The 22,674-nt window shown below is 44.0% G+C and overlaps 1 protein-coding gene across 2 annotated transcripts in view; it reads left to right on the top strand.

Annotated features, from left to right (window-relative positions):
- RGL1 (ral guanine nucleotide dissociation stimulator like 1) overlaps positions 1-22,674 on the top strand; it is a gene marked incomplete at its 5' end in the record, with an annotated part of 159,331 nt that overhangs the window by 36,307 nt on the left and 100,350 nt on the right. For both annotated transcript variants that reach the window (XM_080825006.1, XM_080825005.1), the window contains one exon: positions 694-804. In XM_080825006.1, the coding sequence (XP_080681132.1) occupies positions 694-804 (111 nt within the window). The remainder of the gene's footprint in view (positions 1-693; positions 805-22,674) is intronic.

Here is a 22,674-nt window from a genome sequence, read left to right as displayed (position 1 = left end):
GCGGTCACCGCACGCGTTTTACTTGAAGTTGCGTGATGCTGTGTTGCCTTTTTTTTTTTTTTTTTAATTTCACTCGCCAGATTATTTTACGAAATAAAAACTTTTAAACCCCCCCGGCCGCGCTAATAACTCTTTGGGTCCCAACGCAGCAAGAGGAGAAAAAGACACGGGAAGCATTTCACTTCCAAAGGAGAGAGGACTCTTGGCATTTTAAACACTTGTTTGTGCCTGAGTTTGAAATGTAGTATGCTCAAATAACTGAGCCATTATAAAAGTAGTACCAACTCTTTCTACCGACGAATTATTTTTCCTTCAACTTACGTGGGGCTGGGGGAGGGGTGGGGAGAGTTAACCAGGAGTAAATCACAGTGTCTAAAGGAAGGGGGGAAGACTTAAAAAAACCAACCCCCCCCCCCCCAAACCCAAACCCTAAGATACGTGAGTCTAGGAAAAAGAACTACGTGGAAAAGTCCGGGGATCCTGATACCACAGGAAAGGACTGGGAGCCAGAACATTTCAGCATTCCCTCCATCGCAATGTGCCTTGTGTTGCTCTGATTGTAATATTTATGTTGAACAGCCCATCTTGTGCCCTGAGTGCTGGTGTAAGCAGGAAAGCCGCTGGGATAGATTGTGGTTAGCGGAGAGGAAAAAAAATACTCTTTTTCTTTCTCTTTATCCCATCCCCTGGCAGAGCTCGATTCAGGACTGGGGTGAAGAGGTAGAGGAAGGCGCTGTTTACCATGTCACCCTCAAAAGAGTCCAGATTCAACAGGCTGCCAATAAAGGAGCAAGATGGCTAGGGGTGAGTAAAGCCGGAGAGACTGTGAACTTTGGAGTTGCAGTGTCGGTTGTTCTGTGAATATCATCATTATTTAGTGGAGGCAGGCTTTTCTTCTCCTTCTCCTCCTCTTTTGGCCTTAAAAAGGAAACTGCCAATGACCGAGTGTTTGCACGAGCTGTACAGGTCTGTTTTTGTACTTAATGTTTTCCAAAGCATCTTTCCTCGGTTTGTCAATAATTCAGAACCTCTTAGAAACATCTTGAGGTCTTTGGCAAACAGAGTGGGGGTGGCGTGGCAGAAAGTGACACGCAGTAACAGGACCAGAAGGCAGCACTGTCTCTGTTAGACAAGAACCATAGCACTTTGGCCCAGATGGCACCCTTTTCGCTCTCCGTCCTCCCCCTACTGATGCTGACAGCCCCTCTGCTTCTGTACCTTCACCAAGTTCCCAGAATGCTCAGGGGACAGACCATTCGGGATCTGCCTGTCTTCTTTCTGTGGGGGGTAGGGAGTGGCAGATTTCCCATTTTTACATCCTTTCTGCAGCCAGTGAGGAGACAAATGCATGTATCGTGCCCATGATTTCATGTGTAGCGGGCACAGAATGTTGGGTCTTTGGAGAAACACTGCTTTCATAAACAGGACTTTTTCCACCGAGGTTCTAAAATCTTGGTTGGGATCATGTGACTTATCTGTTATCACCTAGTGGCTCCTTCAACACATCCTGGGGAGAAGTGGAAAGCTTAGTGACAGGATCACTCCTTGGGCAGATACCAACATGTGGAAGAACGAAGGAATTCTCGATCTGGAGATAGAAGGAATCCTCAGCAGTGAGAGGTGACACAGAGAGCCTTGAGAAGGAAAATCGGGGTGGGCTGAAGAGAGGGGATGGAGTGTGGTTTCACCTGGCCTCATTCAAGCCACACTCAGGCTTCATAGGGGATGGACTGGAGGGCAGTGATGGTTACACACTTGTATTCAGTCTTCACTGGCTTTGCCTGTCACAGAATTCAGTGCTTGAGCAGATTCAAAGGGAGGGTGTGAAGGCGGACAGGAAGCAAAACTGCCCAGGGCCTCACATGGAGACTAGAGGCAACATGTAACCTGTAAGTCCCGAGTTTCGGGCAGGATGGCTTGCAGTGGGGACCGCTGCTGGGTCCGCTGTTCTGCTGACACGGGTCTTCACTGCTCTGGGCTTCCCCAGCTGCCTCAACTCAGGCATTTCCTTCTCTGTACTTAGGGCCGAGGTACCACCCACGTGGGCTGTCACCTGTTGGTGACATCTGCGGGTGTGGCCTGGAAAGGCAGGGATCTTTCCTTGGAAAACCGGAGTCCTTCACTTATCCGCCAGGTCCCTTCCTCTGAGTAGGACTTTCAAGTGCATCCTGTGCATCCCCAGCAGACCTGATAGGGAAGGAAGGCAGAACCAGAGTTCTGACGAGTCATCCCTTTGTTTTGGGCGGCTGTGTATATGCATTTTATTTGACTGTGGTGTTGATGTGGTTTGGCCTGTCTTGGTGTTTCACAATGATTCACAAGTTCTAAACCAGCTGCCTCGGAAAGGGTCATTACGTTCCCTGATGCTGAGTTGTTCCTCTCTTTCTAAGGACACTGATGTTGCTTGGGTGACGGTTTTAGTTTTTAGCCAACACAGCAGCCATGAATGGAGAAGTCATGGGGAAACGGAGGGGTTAACTCTGTAGGCCCCAAACCACAAAGTGTGGCTCTTTGAGATGTTCACAGTTATTTCGTGATTCTCACTGACTGTTCTATTTGCCGGACTCGGCCTCTTTTCTCTCCCTGCTCTCAGTGTTCGCAGATTTATACAGAGTTCAGAGTTGGTTCACCTGGACTTAGCAGTAGAGCTCAGATATTAAGAGGGAGGACAACATGTAAAGATTTCTTCTGGTTGGTGGAAGAATCTGTCTCTTCCCTTCTAGTGCCACAAAGTGTGATTTGTGGCCACCACCCCAACCCTCAAGAGCATGGTCTTAGGAACTTTCCAACTCTAATCCTACTTGTTTTCTTGTCATAGGTGTCCTGTTGGGAAGCTCTGTTTTTTGTCCTTGGAAATTCCAGACTTAATTAAATGTGACTCAACCAATTGAGCCATAGTAATTACAAAACCCCTCTTTTTAGGACCGAGTGGCTTCTCCATATTTGTTTTCCTACATTCCAGTAGCCCTTTCAAAATTCTCCAAAGCAACTGGTTTTAGTGTGAATTGGAGATTGAGGGGAGGTGAGGGTATTACTGAAATATGTCAGTAATCCTATAAGGAAGGTGGTGTTGTGATTATCTTCCCCTCCCCCCCACATAAAGAAACTAATGCCTAGAGAGGTTAAATTGCTTGCCAGATTCACACAGCTAGGAGGTGGTAGAGGTTGGATTCAAACCCAGTTGGTTAGTTCCTTGCTGTCAGGAACTGCCTGGAACCTTCTGGCTGTTTCCATGAGAGTGGAAGAAAACATTGGCTCAGAAGACCAAGGATGCATGGGGCCTACTTCTTGCCTAGATGCAACACCTGCCACAGGACTTGCGTGGTGGGGCTTTCTCTTTTTGACGCCCTGAATGATAGTTTGACCCACAAATTGAGACATTTGTTGTGAAGATCTGTATCTTAGTTAGACACTCTCCATTTTGGGTGTGTCAAGTGTGGAGCGCCAAAGAAATGTATGAGGTTATGCAGTGCACGAGGGTGGGCATAGCTCTCGTTACAGGTCCGTAAGGCTTTTTCAAAACGCCTTAAAGCCTGAGTACAAGTTTTGAATTTTCTGCTACTGAGATCTTAAAATGTAATGAAGATTCAATTTGGAAAGGATAGCAAAAATAATTGCACATCCTTGGACGGGAAGTATCATACAATCCAAAACATTTAGAACATTCCTATTTTTACTATTTGCTTGTTAAATTTTGTGTTTCATTGATCTTTTGAAGTAAAACCCTCCACCTTTGGTTGTAAAATATACAACTGAGTATGGCCCAGGCTGCATTTCCTTCTCTGTGCAGCTGTGGCTTTGCCTGTTAACAGTGAGGTTATGTTGGGCAAACTTTGAAAAGCCAAATATTATTGGAATACTGACCCGATTCTCCCTTTACAATAACTTCTTAGACTGGGACAACTTTTCCTAGCGATAGCCCTTAAGGAGAAATGACTCCGGTTATGTTGTAGGATCCTGAAGTCCCCAGATTGGAAGGGACATTAACAAGTAATTCCATCCAACCATTCAGTAAGCTTGTAGAATGGCCAGTGATTTTTGGAAGGGCAAATGGTCAAGCTTGTTATTATTCTTTGGTCTCAGTGTTGTGGTTTTATATTGACAGTGATATATAGAGATGATTTAAGAAAACATCCATATTCTCTGGACTCACGAAATGTACCATTTTAGGAAGAATACTCAAGTGGACAGAGGTTGAAGATCCAACCGTCAGGGAAGTGGCTTTGGGGTCAGGAGCCCAGTCTGCCGTCTTTGGACTATAACAGATACAGGGTACAGAGAAATGTGTCCAACCTAAGATAAATTCAAAGTGGGGACATTGGTTTCACAAGGAGCATTGGTAAGCGCTAGTGCGACGCAGCAAGGTTTGTGGGGAGTGGCCATGTGGCTTCTCTCAGTTTTATGCTTCTGTGGTTATGTGGTCCTTGAGGTGGGGCCCTTGTTCCTCCCTTCCCTGTGTCTTCTACCTATCACCCTGTCTCCCACATAGGCCCTGGTTGGGTTGAGTTGAAATGCTTGATAGTTGGGAGGCTGGTAAAGATAGTGAACCAGGACAAGAGAAAGCAGAATATATTTAGAAATAAAGAGAACTGGAATCCTGTTACAGAACCTAGTGTGTGGGATGAATTGTGGCCAGTCCGTGAGTTGTATGGGTACAGTGACAACGTGACCACTTGTCACATCTGGATGGAGAAGTTGACTCTCACTGAATACACTATGTGGATTGACTCTTATCTGGTGTTTTGGTGGCGTTGCTATCATATTACCTTCAAATAGTCTATGGTTCCTCAAGTTTTCAGCTAACTTCACTTATGGGAAGCTTCTCTGATCTCCCAAGTCTGGAGGAGATGCCCCTCCTCCAGGTTCCACAAGCATTCTCTCTTTCTCTGTCATACGTTCAGCTCACTCTGTTGTAATTATCTGGATATTTGCTTCTATCCCCCACTAGACTGCTAACTTGGTGAAGTGGGAACGGTGGCCGTCTAGTTGGCAGAAGCTCAGTGTGTGTTGAATGAATGGATCCAGCTTCCTTCCTTTCTGGGACACTAATATTATCTTGATACATATGAATGTGTGGTTGCTCCGCATTTAAAACACAATCAGCATGAAGATGTTAGCTTATAAAGAAGAGGAGGGATGTGTGGGAGCGAGAAAAATCAATTAGGTGATGATTATAGCTATCTTGCATTCTTTCCGGAACAAAGCGGGGCACAAACAAAGGTAGTGATTATTCGTTTTAAGAAAAAAATTCGCAGCAGTGAATTAACGAGACACTTCCCCAGTACCTTTCAAAAGCAAGAGACCCTATTGTACTTGTCTCACTGCTGAATGTTGAAGAAAGACAGGCAATGCATGAGTTAAAAAGTGTTGGCAAGCATTATAAATATGTGTGGTTGGAAAGCTCAGGAGCGGGATTTTAGAATGGTAAGGAACTAAGCCCTAGAGGAGCCCTTGGTTTACAGTTGGTCATCCTTGTTTTCATCTAGGAAAACAGGCCTTTGGGTTGCATTATTCCTGTCTGTCAGAATGTTGAATTTAGGCTTTAGAAAGTCAGTTCCAAAATTATCAGCCATCTGTAGCCAAGTCAACTGATCTATTTCTTTTTGACCTTGGGAACATGTTTCTGAAATAATCTGCTAATATGGTAGCTTGCACCAATCGAGAAGATGCTGTCAGTTTCAAGTGCCCAAGATATCCTTACGGTGTTGGATCCTTTCATTTCTTTTAAAATCCGTTGGGATCTGAGTCAGGGATATTCAGTCTGTAATTAAGAATATCCACTTCAGTTCAGCAATTGGGGGACTACTCAGCTGAATTCCAAATACGTGTCTACCCCTGTCACATACATGATAGTACAAATGTAAGAGTACGTTGACTCTGTGTGCTTAAAGTATACATTCTGTTAAATCAGTCTTATAAACGTATCTTATTCTTATTTCTGTGGAATTATAAAGAGAAAGTTTAGTGATGTTTTCAATTTAGAAAGGAAAGGAGGGCAATATGGTCAATACTATGCTTTTCTCCTTGAGTGCCTCGCTGGAATTTGTCACTGCCCTATCCTACTTATTTCAGTTTCCTTTGTCCATGGCATATGTTCCTTTTACACCTCCCCCTTCTAAATAATTAAAATCTTGTAGTGACTCTCTTACACATTTTAAGTTAAAATATACAATAATAAGCTGAATTGAGTAAGGCATTAACATTTCTACCATGGTATACCATGATATATCTCATGATATGAAAAAAAGAAAGATTTCTGTAAACAGAGCAAGGAAAGTTCTGGTTAAATGGGGGAAGATACCAAATGTGGCTTCACTCCACTGGAAAGGCTCAGCTAGCTCATGTCTTTTGCTGATGGGTGTGGCTATCTCCAGAGTTGATTTGGAGTCTGGAGTTTTTGGCAGTTTCTGGGTCCTTTGCTAGTAAACACATCCAGTATGAGCTTCCTCATGGCTGCTCCTTGTTTGTGGGATTCTGTCATCTGTGTTTGAGTCAGCTAGTGTCGCCTTCGATAGCATTCCTTTATTCATCAAAACCCGACATGATGCCAAGCATCGTGTTAATTCTTGGGAATCCAAGGTAAAATGAAACACGAGTCGTTCTGAAGGAACCTACAGGGAGACAGAAGTGTAAACTGATTATAGTATATTGAGGTAAGTATGATCAGTGCCATGTGAGAAATCTGTGTGCCAGGGGAGTCCCAGAGGAGGGCATGTAAATTAGGTGGTAAGTGGGGAGTGGGTACTCCGGGAAGGCTGCCTGGAAGAGAGGGCTCTTTAGTGAAGAGTTGAGTTGACAGATGAGTAGGAGTTAAAGGAGGTGTGGGCGCTGGAGGCAGGCTTTCCAGTCAGCACAGGGTGGGGAAAAGCAGGAGGCCGGAGGTGAGAGCACTGTGTCGGGCTCAGTGTGGGGAAGAGGGAAGGACGCCTGGTGGGACGGTGACAGGAAAAGAGGCTAGAGAGAAGGGTTCAGTCATGTCCCTGGGAGTCCGGAATGCTAAGCTGTGGGTTTTGCTCCGTCCTGAATGCTGGGTAGTCACGGAAGGGCTTCAGGCAGAGTGGCATGGCCAGATCTGCATTTTAGCAAGATGACTGACCCCTGAGGGGTGGCCGCGCTCCGAAGGACAGACTGGGACGTGGGAGGGGGAGGAGGCTAACATTGAGGTGACGTGAGGAAAGGGACAAGGACCTGAATGGCAGCAGGACAGAGGGTGGGGTGGGCAGTCAAGGAAGGAGGAGGGTGGGAGTGGGGGATGGGAGGCCTGGCAGGCGAGGATCTTGGCACCCTGGCTTCAAAGAGCTTGTCAAAAACTGGGCCTTCTGGGATCCGCATCACCCTGTGTTCACTGGGTGAAATGTCCTGGGGACTTGCAGTCAGCCTTCCTCATGTATATGCTAGCAGATGCCTTCTTTCTTGTCAGAAGGCCCTGCAGAATAACCAGACCCCAGCGTGCCTGATAAGTCACGTCCAGAGACCCGACCTCAGGCTCACCATGAGCCAGGCCGCAAGCTGTGCGTGGTTCTCAGATTCCAGAGAACTTTGAAGAGCCGGTGGTTTCTTTCTCTCTCTCTCTCTCTCTCTCTCTCTCTTTCTTTCTAAGTCTTCTGTTTCCCTACAAACTAAACAAATTAAATCTGTAGGCCACAGAGAGAGAGAGAGTAAATATGGGACCCACAGGACTATGATTATAGAGCTGTATTTTAGACAACAGCAGTTAAACTTATAATTGTCATGTTAGAGACACAAGAAATTTTATGGTTGGGTGTCTTGGCCTTTTTCCTCCCTGCCTTCGCTGTCTTTAACCCCTCTCTGACACTGTTTGTCTTGGTTCCCTGCACTACTGGTCTTGGAGGCTCAGGCTGATTGCGAATTCCTCTCATGTAAAAGAAAAAAAATCTTTCTCTCTTACACACACACACACACACACACACACACACGGCCTACGTTAAGATGTCTTTTCACATTTTATTTTTTAGGATTTCCCACATCTTTGGAATGTCAGTCCGTGGCCTCTTCTGTATAATTATTCAAAGCCTGACTTTGTCATGATGTGCTTGTTTTCCCTTAATTGTGTCATTTTTGTGATTAACTCGCACTGTCTAGGAACCGTCTTCAGTTTAAAAAAGAGTGAAAACAGTGAAAACAGAATAAAGTGAAAACCTTTGTTCCTTATAAAGGTAGGGCAGGCTTCCAACATGAGGAGGAAGACTCCGCCTTGGAGGATCTTAGTCAGTCTCGTGAAGAGAGAGACTCACGTCATTTACTGCCGATCCTTTTGCAGAAATACCTGTGCCTTTCCGTGGATGTGGCTGTGTATTGTGTTCTGAGGTCAGGGTTCCTGCCTAGCTTGGTCCCACCAAGCCGTCTTCTCCTTCATGTCCTGTAGTATGGGACTTCTGAGGGTAATAACAGTGGTACCTGGGGGTGGGATCGTGGGTTGTCGGTGGTTCTGTATATTTTTCCCTCCTCACAGACTCATTACCCTACATTTTCCAGCATTTAATTGCTTGTGCCATCTGTAGGCCGTTCATTTGAATTCGTTTCCACACAGTTAATCTTGTCCCATGTAAACTTTCCCAGACGTTTTCTGTTTGTTTGCTCCTTTCAGCAAAGAATTGAGCAATTCAACTTTTTCCTTTATTTCGTTTCCTGCTGATTTAAATATCCATTCTCCTCGCTTATAAAAGCGAAGCCAAGGCTGAGTCCTTCCAGTTTCATAATTCTAGAGAAAACTGGAAAACTAAAACCAAACCTTTTCTGCTAAAAGTAGAACGTCTTTGGTCAGAAGCGTCAACTGAGGCCCTTCACAAGCCTCTTGCTAACACTTTCCCCTACTTACGTGCCCTTCTCGTGCCCATAGCTTCTATCACTGCCCGTGATGAGGCCAGAATAATGGAGACGGTTGTTATCTAACGAAAGAACATTGAATGGTTATAAATAAAAAAAAAAAAAACTGGACTAGATATTGGCTTACAGTGCTTCATAGTCATGACTTTTCCAATTAACATTGCAACACTTAAAATTATTTACTGAGATAATGGGCACTCCTAAGTAGAAAACTCGGGAAATTGGAAGCATTGCATTAGTTTGTGAAGCACACAGAAAGCATTTGCTATCTTCTGTCCCCACGTTGCCTCCTCCCAATGGCACAACACAATGAGCATATCTATTTTAAAAATGACTTCCCCAAGTATTGACAAGGCCCGGCGCCATCAGGGCTGGGCTGGGGAATTAGCACGTGGTTCTTTCTCCTCCGTTGGAGCCTTGGCAGGGGCTGACATCTTCTGGCCACTCTTCCTTCTCACGAGCTCGGGTTGAGGGAGGTCCTAGGGCACTGGTGAAGAGTCCGTAGTCAGTCGTATTGTAAAAACTCTGTATGGTGACAGACGGTCACTACACTTTTTTGTGGTGAGCATTTTCGAAATGTACAAAATTGCCGAATCATGGTATTGTACACCTGAAGCTAATGCCATATCGCATGTCGGCTATCCTTCAGTTGACGATAGAAAAAGAGAGAGCCTGGGTTCTGGAGCGAGGCAGACCTGATTTCAGAACCCTTCTCTGCCACGTGTGAGCTGTGTGGGCTTGAGCTGTGACGCTACAAAACTTGCACTCGTAGAGAGAATCCTAGTGTTCCGTCTGATGGAAAGACTGGGGGGAGTGAATGAATTATGTATATAAGGTGCTTGACATGGTGCCTAGGATATGGGATGCCCTCTGAGTATGGGGCTCTCCTCGGGACCTGACTGTCCGGGCCCTCTCTTGAACCTGGCCGTGGAACCTTGTGGAAGCGTGGGTGCCTTTTTTACCTGAGTCCCCCAAGCCTGGGGTAAACCGGATTGTGTAAGAAACAGCATTAGCAAGGCTTTAAGGCATGTTCCTGACATCACTTTCTCCTTTTGCACATCTGGGAGGAAGGACCATGGCAGTGTTTAGTAATCCTTGTTTATTAGAAGCAACATCTGTTGTGTTTTCTCCGTCTGGCTGCCTGTACAGTGAAGGACATTATTGCTTGGGCTCCAGCATTTCACATTCTCAATTCCTCCAGTTTTCCTGTAGAGTTAATTCGTTGCTGTGCTCATTTTAATGCCTTAAAAATATTTTACTGCGGGGCACCTGGGTGGCTCAGTGCGTTAAAGCCTCTGCCTTCAGCTCAGGTCCTGATCTCAGGATCCTGGGATCGAGCCCCACATCGGGCTCTCTGCTCAGCTGGGGACCTGCTTCCCCCTTTCTCTCTGCCTGCCTCTCTGCCTACTTGTGATCTCTGTCTGTCAAATAAATAAATAAAAATCTCAAAAAAAAAATTTTACTGCGTAAAAATTATGTTTGCTATTTCTAACTGAAAAACAGGAGGGTAGGAAACCGCGTCTCTATGGCGGTAAGCGTTATGCTAATCATTCTTTGTCAGGCGTTAACTTAGGATGTCAGGCTGCTGTGCTTGCCCCATAAATTTCACGTTCTGGATTAAACTTCATAAATTCAGATGAAGACAAAAATTTCCCACTGTACCCCACGTCGATTAACTAATGTAGTACTTGAACCCCAAACTAGGAATGAGCTGAATTGCTCCTGAGGTTGTAACTTTCAGACTGTCTCACGACTTTTTAAATCTTCGCTTTCCTTACAGGTGATGTAGGACAAATGCCTGCTTTTCCTTCTGCCTGTAGGTTTTGTGAGGATCATCTGAGTTAATGTACGAAAGTACTTTTTAATATGTGAATTATTATACAAATACCAGGGTATTCTTCTTGTTATTTAACCCAAAGTCATTTCTTTTTTTCCTCTCTTTTTCCTCCCCACCTAAGTGCTTGATAGGCATATGGTCTGTTCATTAGTCCTCCCTTTCTAATCTCTTATTCAGGAGAGAATCTTTTTCTGTAAATTTTTTTTCCCCACCTGCTGTTTACCTAATGATACCTTCATGTTCAGCAAGGAGTAGTGTTTCCTCTGCCACCACCATTGATATTCCTAATTTGTAGGTGCATTCTTTATAGATTGGATGTGGGGAAAAAAATACTCCATATTCATAAGAGTCTAAAGACAAATGCAGTAAATATCTTACAGATGAGGGGCGCCTGGGTGGCTCAGTGGGTTAAAACCTCTGCCTTCGGCTCGGGTCATGATCCCAGGATCCTGGGATCGAGCCCCACGTCGGGCTCTCTGCTCAGCGAGGAGCCTGCTTCTCCCTGTGTCTCTGCCTACTTGTGATCTCTGTCTGTCAAATAAATAAATCAATAAATCTTAAAAAAAAAATCTTACAGATGAAAACTTTCTTCTTTCTCTTTCTTTCCTTATTCTCTCCAGTATGGTTTTTTTTTTTGTTTTGTTTTGTTTTGTTTTTTGTTTTTTTTTTGAGATGATGGCTGTTGGTTTTCTTTGATTCACCCTTTCTTTCTGGTACTTTTAATTTGGTGCAGAGCAGGGTGGTAAAGTTAATGCACCAAGGAATGGAAAGTGCTTCCAGCCTTCCAGAGCTGTTGGAAAATCAAAGCTTGGTTTGGGGCCAAATCCTGATGTGGGACTTGAACTCATGACCTAATGCCAGAGGCAAGAATGTTACCAGCCGACCCATACTGACCCTCATAAGATGTAGGCATTTAAAATACTTCCTCTGAGTAGTCCTATTGTTACTTTCTGTTTTTTCTCCTCTTTCAGCCTTTTCCTACAGCGTTCCTGTCTTCCCTGTTAGGAATACAATTTTAGTTTTCGGATCTTTTTTTCTCACTTCCTTTCCATTTGCTTGTTACTGTTACTTCCTTCTTGCTTTCCATTTCTCCCGGGTGAGTTCCTTTTTTGTTGTTGTTGTTCGTGTTCCTTCCTGTCCTTCTTCTGAATTAAAAATAGTCTTCAGGGTCTCTGGCTGCTTGCCCTTCTGTTCATATAGGGTTCCCCCTGAGCCTCTGAAGATCCTTTCCTATTCTCTCAAGATACTCGCCTAGCACCCATTCTCAGCTGACTTATGGGCTAACTGACCTTGTCCTCAGAGCTGTAAATGAAAATTAAATCTCTTGTACAAAGATGCAAGCGGGTGCTTTGCTCACGTCAAGTGTCACTGACGAACGCTGACTTCTGCCCGCACCTGCTGACTCTGTGTGTGGGGCTAAAGGAGGGCACTGACTTGGGCACCGACCTGAGGAGCACATTTCATGTTCATCTACATGCAGAGCCGTGGCTCCATGGTCAGCTGAGGCCCCGGAAGCAGCTTTCCTCCAGCTTGCTGCTGTGGGCATCCCGGAGGGACCGGCGGTCCTCGTGCTCCCTCAGAAGTGTTTCTCAGGGACTTAAAATCGATGCAGATGTTTCTTCATGAACATTCTTTGGTTAGAGTTGGAAGGTTATAATATTCTTTACAAAAAATGACTTTCTACCCAATGTTGACCTAGACTGTCCACAAATGAGTGTCTGCTTGAGGTTTTATCCCGTGTGCAACCTCAGATGGCTGGGCCAGCGAGTGCCTATGGGTACCAGCTCTGATTTCAGCCCCCAGTCCCAGCCGGAACTCCTTGTTGCGCTGAGAGTTAACAGCAACAGGCTTGATGAAGGGTGAAAAGCGTTCCTTCCATCTGTCCCCCCAGCTCCCTACGTGGTGATGTCTTCAAGAGGAGAACTAGCCATATCCTTCCTGGAGAACCCAGGGTTGGCGGTTTCATTATCCCTAGTGATGTCCACATTTCTGTGCAGCTCTGTCACCCTCCTGTCACTGCCTATGCCACCGAATGAGCTTGTAGTGCTTTTCTCTTCCCTGATTGACTGATGAACTCCCAGTTACCTTTCAAGTCCCAGCTCAGATGTCATCTTACTCTTCTGCTCTTCCTGATCCCTTTTCTGGAATAATTACCCTTTCAGCTGGGTCTCCTTAGCACTTTACCGAAAGCTCGATTACAGCACTCATCACAACATATCCTTTTATTTTTTATTTTTTTTCTCTTTGCCCTGTTCCTTTGTGTGCTTCGGGGGTGGGGACCCCACTGAATCAATCTTTGTACTCCATGTCTGAGCCCCATGTGGTACCCAGTAAGCACCTTATAAATTGTTTGGCCTTATCTCTATTATAAAACATGTATTTTTATGACTTTTTTTTGCCATTTGGTAATATTGTGAATCCCATTTTTGAAACAAAAAGGAAAATATTGAATAAGTAAGCTAGATTTAATTAATTATTTTTTTTAGATTTTATTTGACAGAGAGAGAAAGACAGCAAGAGAAGGAACACGAGCTGGGGGAGGGGCAGAGGGAGAAGCAGGTCTCTCGCTGAGCCCAACACTGGGCTTGATCCCAGGACCCCAGGACCACGACCTGAGATGAAGGTAGATGCCTAATGACCGAGCCACCCAGGCGCCCCTAGATTTAATTTCTATTTTGTATGTCAGCGAATGACACAGTGAAGGAGGAAGATGTTGCTTTTGCTGAATTTTTGTTATCATTATTTGATCGACACATTTCACGATCTCAGAAAACTTGACTTAACTGTGACGGTGACCTCTATAGATGGAATGACGTGGTGTTTAGAGTTCATCCATAAGCTTTGTGGTGACATACAGGTTTGAGTCATGGGTCAAAGACAGACTTGGGAACCTAATTTCTGCTTTGAATTTCAAAGTTATTTTACTTAGGGTTTTCACGTATCTTATTATATCTTAATCTGATGGTTCCAATTTGCTTCAAGCTTGCATTGACCTAGTGTCAAGCCAATTTGGCTGTGCTCTGTGCAACACATTCTTGTAAAAGGATCTGACACCCCCCATGCACATGACCACTCGGGTTATGCACGTCCCAGTGAAGGCCCTCGGAGACCTCCATGGCAGGCTTGTGGTATAGGGCCCTCTCTCAGGGTGTACTGTTCCTCACTAGGATTCTTTGGCAAACAGGGAAAAATATGTGACGTAAATTCTATGTTATTATATATACATATTATTTGTATACATTGCAGTTTTCGCAAGTGAAACTTTACTCCCTTTGTCTCTTACCCTCTCCAATGTTCCTCTTCTCTGTGGTCTTACATTCTTAACTCTTAAATTTCTACTTCAAGCGAAGTGCAAAGCCTGTGCTGGAAGTTTTCAGGATTCCAGCTGTTGTTAGGTACTTTCATTCAGACTGTCCCGATGTCATTGGCTCTGGCAAGAGTAGTTTTCTGACTGTCTGATCTTTCTTGCCTTTTTATGGAACGTGCTTTCTTCACTTTTTTTTTTTTTTAAAGATTTTATTTATTTATTTGACAGAGAGAGAGATCACAGATAGGCAGAGAGGCAGGCAAACAGAGAGACTGATGTGGGGCTCGATCCTGGGACCCTGAGATCATGATCTGAGCTGGAGGCAGAGGCTTTAACCCACTGAGCCACCCAGGCACCCCTTTCTTCACTTTTTCCTGTGTATAGGGATTCAATGGCATCTGTATTTGCTTTGGATAGAAGGAAACACCTTTTAAAGCAATTCTTAGAGTTATTCTTCAAAAAGTGATGCAACAACATTATCCATATGTATTTTTTAAAGAATCACAATCCTGCCACTGTAACACAGTTGTTTATACATTGGTTCTTTATCTTGTCGTCTTTGTCCACATAGTTGCTGTCCTGCTATTTATTCAGTTTTATAATCAGCAAGATATATTTTTCAGAACAAATTCTCTAGAAGTTACTTTCTAGTTTGAATCTTTTGTGACACTTGTTATATTTCTCATGTCATAAAAGACTGCATTTGGACTTTGTGTTGGAGGAGTTTCAAGGTCATAGTGCCTATTACTGGTTAATGAGCTTCATTTCTGTCCCTTTTCCTGTGAAATCTCCTATCCTTTATCGGGGCTGTGGAACTTTTATGGGGAGCCTGATAGTACAGTCAGGTGAGGGCATGTGAGGAGTGGAACACACGCCTTTCTTCTGCTCTGGGGTGTGGGACCAGAACTCTTCTAGGGCTGTGCTATTCAATATGGTAGCTACTAGCCACATGTGCCCATTGAGCATTTGGACATGTGACTAGTCCAAATTGACATGATTATGCAAACCCATTGTGTGAAATAACTCAGTGAGTTTCTGTGGTGAGCACATGTTGAAATGGTAATATTTTGATATAATGCATTAAATAAAATATATTGTTAAAAATTCATTTCATATGTTTCTTTTTACTTTTTTTAAAATGTGGCTATTAGCAAATTTGAAATTACATATTGTGACTGACATATTTCTATTGGTCAAAGGCAGGGTGTAGTTATTAGTGGGTTCTGAAATCAGTTCAGTGGGTCAAAATTGGTATTTTAAAATTGGAACAGAACGGGAATAGAAAATATCAGAATGGTATTATTGTGAAGCTTCTTGTTTTAAATACGTGCATGTGTGTACTAAATCACTTGTAAAATACATCTTTTCTTTTTGCTATGAATTGTCATTGAAAAGATTGAAAATCACTGTTGTAGGGGTGGTCCAGCTTAATTTAAAGCATGACCAGGAGGCCTGGTCTGCTCTGTAAGAGGACAGGTTGGTACTATGAATATTGTGTAGATTTCAGGTCTGGTTGGTGGAAGCTCATCTAGAACTCTTCAGCTAAACCAGACCCTGCATCAAAGTAAAGGCCTGAGCACCAGGGCTCATCCTAAAAGCAGTAGCTACTCAGGACCAGCCGAGAAGGAAGGGTCAGCTAAGGACGGCTGATGATCTGCCATCTGAGGTCAGGACCTGTGTTGCCCAGCACTAAACTGTCCCTGGAGCTGGGAGTGACTTTGTCTGATAGTTTCTTCTAGAAACTTCCTCAAAATGGGCTCCTGGGTGGGTGGTGGTACATTCTAAGAAGCAGCGTGGTTTCATAATGATCTTGGAGTCAAGCTGGGTTGGACAAGTGTCCTTTGACACTTAGGTCTTCTACCCACCATGTCCTGTTGAAATCAGAAGAGGCTGTACTCTAATCTAGGACCACACCAGTCCTCCTCCCTTCTGAGAGAAAACATGTCCTTATGGCACACAAGTCCCTAGGGTGCTGCCTATGACTAGCTTCTAAATAAAGGGCCCCGAAAGTCACAGAGAGAGGGGTGGGGGAAAGGCTCCAAAAATGAAGTTTATGGGGTTGCATGGGCCTTGTATTTATTCTGAAAGTTGTAAAAATTCTTTGGGGCTGACCCATTTTTCCTTTCTTAATTAAAAAAAAAAAAGTCTGGCAGGCAAGAAGAAGAAATGTAAGACACGTGACTAATGCTTCAGCGTTTTCTCCTGGAGCCATATTCTTTAAAATTATACCTTACCCATGCTTGGTGTTTTAAAAACAATTGCCCGCAAAAGCCACCGAACATTTGTTTCTGAAACTTGTAGACTTAGATGGCATCACTTTCAGGAAAGAGTCCAAAAGCACAATATTTAGGAGTTACTGAACCGAAATCTTCTTTGGAGATTTTTGCCCTGGTGAATTAGATTACCGTAGGAACTGGCAGGAGGCCAGGCAGCCTTTTGCCTTTATTTTGCTTGAGTATTTCCAGTCCCGTTGCTAGTCACCCAGAAATTTTGAGGGAGTTAGATGAAATGACCTTCAAGATGGAAAGTACTGTGATTCCAACAATGGACTGAGTTGGCAGTAAGGAACTGTGTTTATGTCGACCTCCTGTTCTGTACTTTTCACGATTCATTCATTCATTCATTCAGTTGTTCATTTAAATTTGAGCCCATACTAGGTGCCAAATATTTTCTTTTGGCCTTTGTGTCAAACTCACAGAATTTTAGAGCACTGGTCTCCGTGGATTGGAGGGCCTTTAAGGTCCAGTTCCACCACCCTAACGTTATTTCCTGGGTCCCACCTTTACATGCTCCCCACTTTAACCTAACGAGGCTACTTCCCTTCCCTGGGGTCTTTTCTCCCCACTGTTGCCTCTGTCTGAAATGCCTTCCTTTCCCCAAATATTCCTCTGTTTGAATCCCAGCCATCACTCAAATTCCAGCCCACACTCCATTCCACTCCCCCCCCCCCGCCCCCTGCACTGCTCCAGTCTCCCAAATGGTGGCAAATTATCCTTTTCTGAACTCTAGCAAACTCTGTTCTTTTCTTGTGACATCATATGTCATCTTGGATTAGGTCAAAACAGATGAGATTGCTGTATTTATAAGTTTAAAATGGTGGAATACTGACATCTTTCTGTGGTTCTTTTTAACCTTAGGGCTGTTCATTTTCTAAGTCCCTCCAGTTAGATCTCTTTGCAGATGTGTTATACTCATGACTTACATTCAGCTAAGATGCAGCCAAGATTGCTTGATCTTTTTAATTTTGTCATGTTAATTGCTGTTAAACTACCTTTAACCTATACTTGGAGAGTTGATTTAAGAAGATCTAAATGTTGGGCTGCTGGGTGGTTCAGTGGGTTAAGCCTCTGCCTTGGGCTCAGTTCATGATCTCAGGGCCCTGGGATCAAGCCCCAAGTCAGGCTTCTTGCTCAGCGGGGGGCCTGCTTCCCCCTCTCTCTCTGCCTGCCTCTCTGCCTACTTGTGATCTCTCTCTCTGTCCAACAAATAAATTTAAAAAAATCTTTAATTTAAAAAAAATGTAAAAAATACTTATTTTTGTGAAACACAATTTTGTTAGTTGTAGCTGGTATTTTCTAGCTTTTTCAAAATCTTCTAAAATTCTGATTTGGTAAGCCAGTGTATCAGTTATAACTTTCAATTCATTTTAATAAGGTTTTGTATAATTATCTATGTCACTTGTTAATGTGATTTAATCAACATGGCCAAAGACAAAACTGTGTTCTCTTTCTGAAAACAGTCTCCCCTCCTAGCAGTACTCCAGAGTTCACGTTGCTTCACCAGTTAGCATCCCATGACTGTCTGGTTTGGATACACTTTTAGCCAACTCTCCATCTGTTCAATTCACAGAGCGCCATCGTATCTATAAAGATCTAAGGGGAGAGTTGGCGGAATGGTGTTTTGAGTCTGTGAACACGTCTGGAGCATTCCATGGTACTTGCCTAGGATCCGAACAAGATGAGAAGTTAGTTTGATATGATTTTTTCCTCATGGTTCACGTTTGCTCCTAAGCGATCATGGCTTGTAAACCATCTGCGATATTGGCAACATTATGGCTGGCAGGCCAGTCAGTCCATTGTTTGCAGTCTACCTTAACTCCTCTCTGAATATTGGTGTTTTTTCTTATTGTCAGTCCTTAGACACTTCTATGAGTCTCTGCTTCTGCGAATATTCCACTCATTAATATTACGGTCATACCTGCTGGTTCTTTCAGCCCCCTTTCAGGATACTTACTGGCTCTGGAGACACAAAATTTCTTAAAGGGCTAACCAAGTGCTTTCTTAGTATCACCTTTTCTATCTTGGACTCTAGTTTCCTCTTTACTATGTAGATCCTACCCTTTCCAGTTTGAAGATTATTTTCCTTGATAGCGAACATAGAAGCATAAGAGGAGCGAAATAGTTCTCTTTTCTCTGTTATCAGTTAGCATTACCCGCCCTCCCCCGATCAGCAATGAGCCTCCTCCCTTCCTCATTCTTGCTCCCAATACGGCTGAAATAAGCTCTTTTACTTGACCTTACCCTTTTCACAAGACTCAGCTTATTATGACTGTTATCTTTTCTTGTGGCCATGCTTTTCGATCTGTGCTCCCCTAAGTAGGCAGGGTTAAGCCCGATGCCTTCTTTCTACCTCCAATCACTTGGAAATCCTTGACCTATTTAGTTGCTTTCTTTCTTCTATTTCATATTTGGAATATTTGTCCTACCTTTCTTGAATCCTCTTCCTTGGTAGAGAAGGTTTATGCTAGCTTTGAAAAAGCATTCTTTTCCTAACACCTGGCCAGCTGTCTGACATTTCTAGGAGAACAGGATCCCTTTCTCCCAAGGTTTCTGTACATTCTGCGGCACTTTTCATTAGCGATCACGATCGTGTCCGGAGTAACAGGTGTTTTGACTTCCTTCAGCAGGACAGATACAAACCTTGAGGAAAGCATCACTAGCCGTGGTGCCTGCTTGTACAGTGAGAAGGGGGAGTCAAAGACGGTTCTGAGAGAATCATTGCATCATTAGCAGAAATAGGGATGCTGGGAAGAAGAACTTCTTTGGGGTGCTGGTGGGACACGCTGATTCCAAGTTCAGACATGGCATGCTGGGGCAGTTCTGATGAGAAGAGATTCGGGATCACAGGGATGTGTTTGGGTACCACTCACCTGTATGTGAGTGAAGCAGTAAGAAAGAAAATGGAAGGAGGCTGAGGGCCAAACCTACCATCACACTCAGAAGGCAAGAAGGTGGAGAGCGTTAGTCCAGGAGGCAGAGTGGTAAGGGATCAAGCAGGCTGGTTGGTTATCCTAGGATACAGGCGAGGCCAACGTTTTCAGATGTTTAGAGGCCTGTGTACCCTAAGAAACAAGAGTAACACCTGCTCGGTTTTGGTTATTTCAGCTTTCTAGAGCATATTTAAAAAACTGAAAGTTCATGAAAAAGTTCTTTGAGTAACCCAGATAGCGCACTATGGAGGGAAGGCCGTCATTCTTAATACATACCATGTTAATTCCTTAGCAAAATTGGCTCTTTATGTATCGTCATAATGAAAGTTTTTGTTTACAGTTGGGTAGATGTAGCCCATTTGAAGAGAGGGAGGCAGATGTGGTCATAAGATGAAAACTGACTATCCCAGTGGTAGGTTGTGTTCAAATGTCACCTCTCAGTGAGGCCTTCTCTAACTACTCATTAAACTGCACCCCCCCCCCGTCCTCCACTCCTGTCGTGGACCCCTTCTTGCCTCTTAACAACTGCCTGGTATACCCTTTTATTTATTGTTGATTGGCTGTCTCTCTCCTGCATTAGAACCATGCATAGGGTGTTGCTGGTTCCTCCCCCTGTTGCCTTCCCAGAGTCTAGAACAGCACCTCGCAGGTAGAAGACCCAACATGTATTTGTTGAATAAATGAGTATAAGAAAGTAAAGAAGATTATACATGCATGTGAACTAAGAAGGTGTAGGTATTTGGGATGATTTAGTTTGTAATAAGCCCTACTCTATAGGTCAGTGTCTCCGGGGACAGATACTGTACTCCATTGCAACATTGGTGGCCTACCGAGCTATGAATGAAACGTTAAATTATGCTCAGGACATTCTACTTCTGAAGACGGAAAAATAACACATTTTAGAAACATTCCCAGCAAATAAATAAAGCGTCTAAAATACTAGTGTTTAAAAGGCTCCACGTTGGGAAAACAATTCCTTCTGTGTTGAACATTGCATTTCCCTGGGTAGGATTGCTATTATGTTCAGCTGACCCTTGAATAGCAGCAGGGGTTAGGGGCGTCGACCACCCACAGAGTTGAAAATCTGTGTATAACTTTTGACTCTCCCCAAACTGAACTACTTACAGCCTACCATTGACTGGAAGCCTTCCCGAAACATAAACAGTGGATAATGCATATTTTGTATATCAGCTGTATTATATACCGTATTCTTCTAATAAAGTAAGCTAAAAAAAAAGAAACACTTACGAAGAAAATCACTTACAGGGCTGTATTAGTCAAAGAAATCCACATAGCAGTGGACCCGCCCCAGCTCAGACCTGTCTCGTTCAAAAGCCTGCTCTACGACATCCTTACAAATTGCATTTTTCCTTTTCCACATTCACACTCTGAACAACTTCCTTCCAGCTCTGCCGGCCGGCCGTGAACATGAAAGGTATGGCCTCCTTCCTTCCTAGTCGCAGAGGCCTTTGACAGAGGTGTGGAATGAGCGAGAGGCTGGGGCTTCGGAGGAGTTTGTGGTGGCTGCGCTTACACGTGACTGAACCAGGTCTCTCCACTGGCTTTGCTTCCACACCAACCGTGGCTGTTCTGAGACATCAGTGGCCCGTTTGTGCCTCTCATGCTTTCTTGGCAAAATGAATGAGTACAGACTTCTCACTCCCTGCTAGGTGCCCATCAGATCGCGTAAGTAGGTTTGAAAGATGCTCTCTTTCCTCTCCAATTAAGACACAGCGACAAAGTGTAGCTCTTCAATCCAGTCCTAGCCTGGCTGCCGCCTGCACAGTCGTACCCTCTTCCAAGTGGCCTTTTAGTCCTTGAAAAAGCATTTCTTTCTGATTCCCCTTGCTCGTTATTTACTTGGTACACAAGAACCGCTTGCACGGTTTCCCGGGAGTTCGTCTAATTTTAAGTTTTTTAACCTTACACGCTCCGGAAGCGAGCGAGGAGAGCTTTTCGAGGGGAAAGGGGAGCCCCCTGCCCCCACTTTAATTCGAGTGACACGGCAGCCTGACAGCATGGTGGGTATCCACACGGCTCGGCACATTACATAATGGAATGGTCACCCGCGGCCAGATCCTTAACCCATCCACATTCAGGACCATTGTGTCCACTTGGGAAGACAGGACTTCCTTTGTTTGCGCGAATAAGCAGCTAGTGATTATTAGCTTAGCTATGAAGTTAAATCACATTCCTGGAAAGGGAAATGTTGTAGCTTTTTTTTTTCTTAAATGGGAGAGGATAATGCATTTTTGAAAATCCGAACAGACAGTTACCACTGGCGACATGAGCATTACACCTCTTTGACAAGAGAAGTTTATCTTTTGTTTGATTAAGACAGTTACACGTGATCTCCCATAGTGACCGCTCTCCTGATAAAATGAGGTCTAAATATTTGCCTTTAAGCTGCTGTATTGACATGGATCAGCCATGTCCTAGCTGGCCCACACTGGGGTCTTTTCTCTCCCAATAACTCACAGAGGGAATTTGGACTTGCTGTTGAGTGTAGGACCTGAGAGTGTGTGTTTCATTCACAGCACCCGACCTCGAGTAGGCTCTCTATCTGCCGTAAGTCAAATGTGGGTTACGGGGGGGACCTTCACGGAGCACATGGGGGTCTTACTTCTGGAGTCATCTGGCATTGCTCCTTTTGTGTGGCTTTGGAATGCAAGGGTCTGGGCTTGACTGTGGCCTCTGTCACTTACAAGCAACATGACTGGGTAAATTACTTCGCCCTTTGAGCCTCATCTTTAAATTGAGGTTGTTGTGGGGATCAAATGTGTGTGTCTAAAAGAGCTTTGGTATTAGAAAAGGCCACACATCAGTCAGTTAAGTGTCTCACTCTTGATTTCAGCTCAGGTCTTGATCTCAGGGTCGTGAGATTGAGCCCCGTGATGGGGTCCGCACTTAGCGTGGAGTCTGCTGGAGTTCCTCTCCTTCCTCTGCCTCTCCTCCCACTCATGCATGTGCTCTCTCTCCTTCTCTCTCTCAAATAAATAAATAAAATCTTTAAAAGAAAAAAAGAAAAAAGGGGTCACACAAACAAAAGATAACAGTATTCACAATCTGAATTTTTCTAGTCAGAATTGAACTTGGATAGTAACACTGATTAACTTCTGTGTCCACTTGCTGTGATCTGCTTTAGTCAGAAACAGTCAGAGTCACTATATGTATGCTTCTACTCTGAATAAAGCTAATCTCAATTGATGACAGTGGAAAAAGAAGAAAATTGGTCTCTTGCTAAGGTAAGGAAGAAATGGAGTCGGAGAGGAAAGTGGTAACACCAAAATTTTAGAAGAGGGAATTTTTGCCTAAGTAAAAGCAGATTATTTTATTCCAGTCATGGTTTATTTCATTTAATGATCATTGGAATGCCTCTGGTGTTGTTACTGTGCTTTTTAATCATTAATGTTTCTTACAATAATCTGGGACTTACTGCAGATTCCCCAGTTACAAGGATTTGGGTTTAGTTAG

Source organism: Martes martes, assembly GCF_963455335.1.
Source record: "Martes martes genome assembly, chromosome: 15".
Lineage (NCBI taxonomy): Eukaryota > Metazoa > Chordata > Mammalia > Carnivora > Mustelidae > Martes > Martes martes.
Note: the sequence above shows the minus strand (reverse complement) of the source record. Positions and strands in the feature narration are given on the sequence as shown.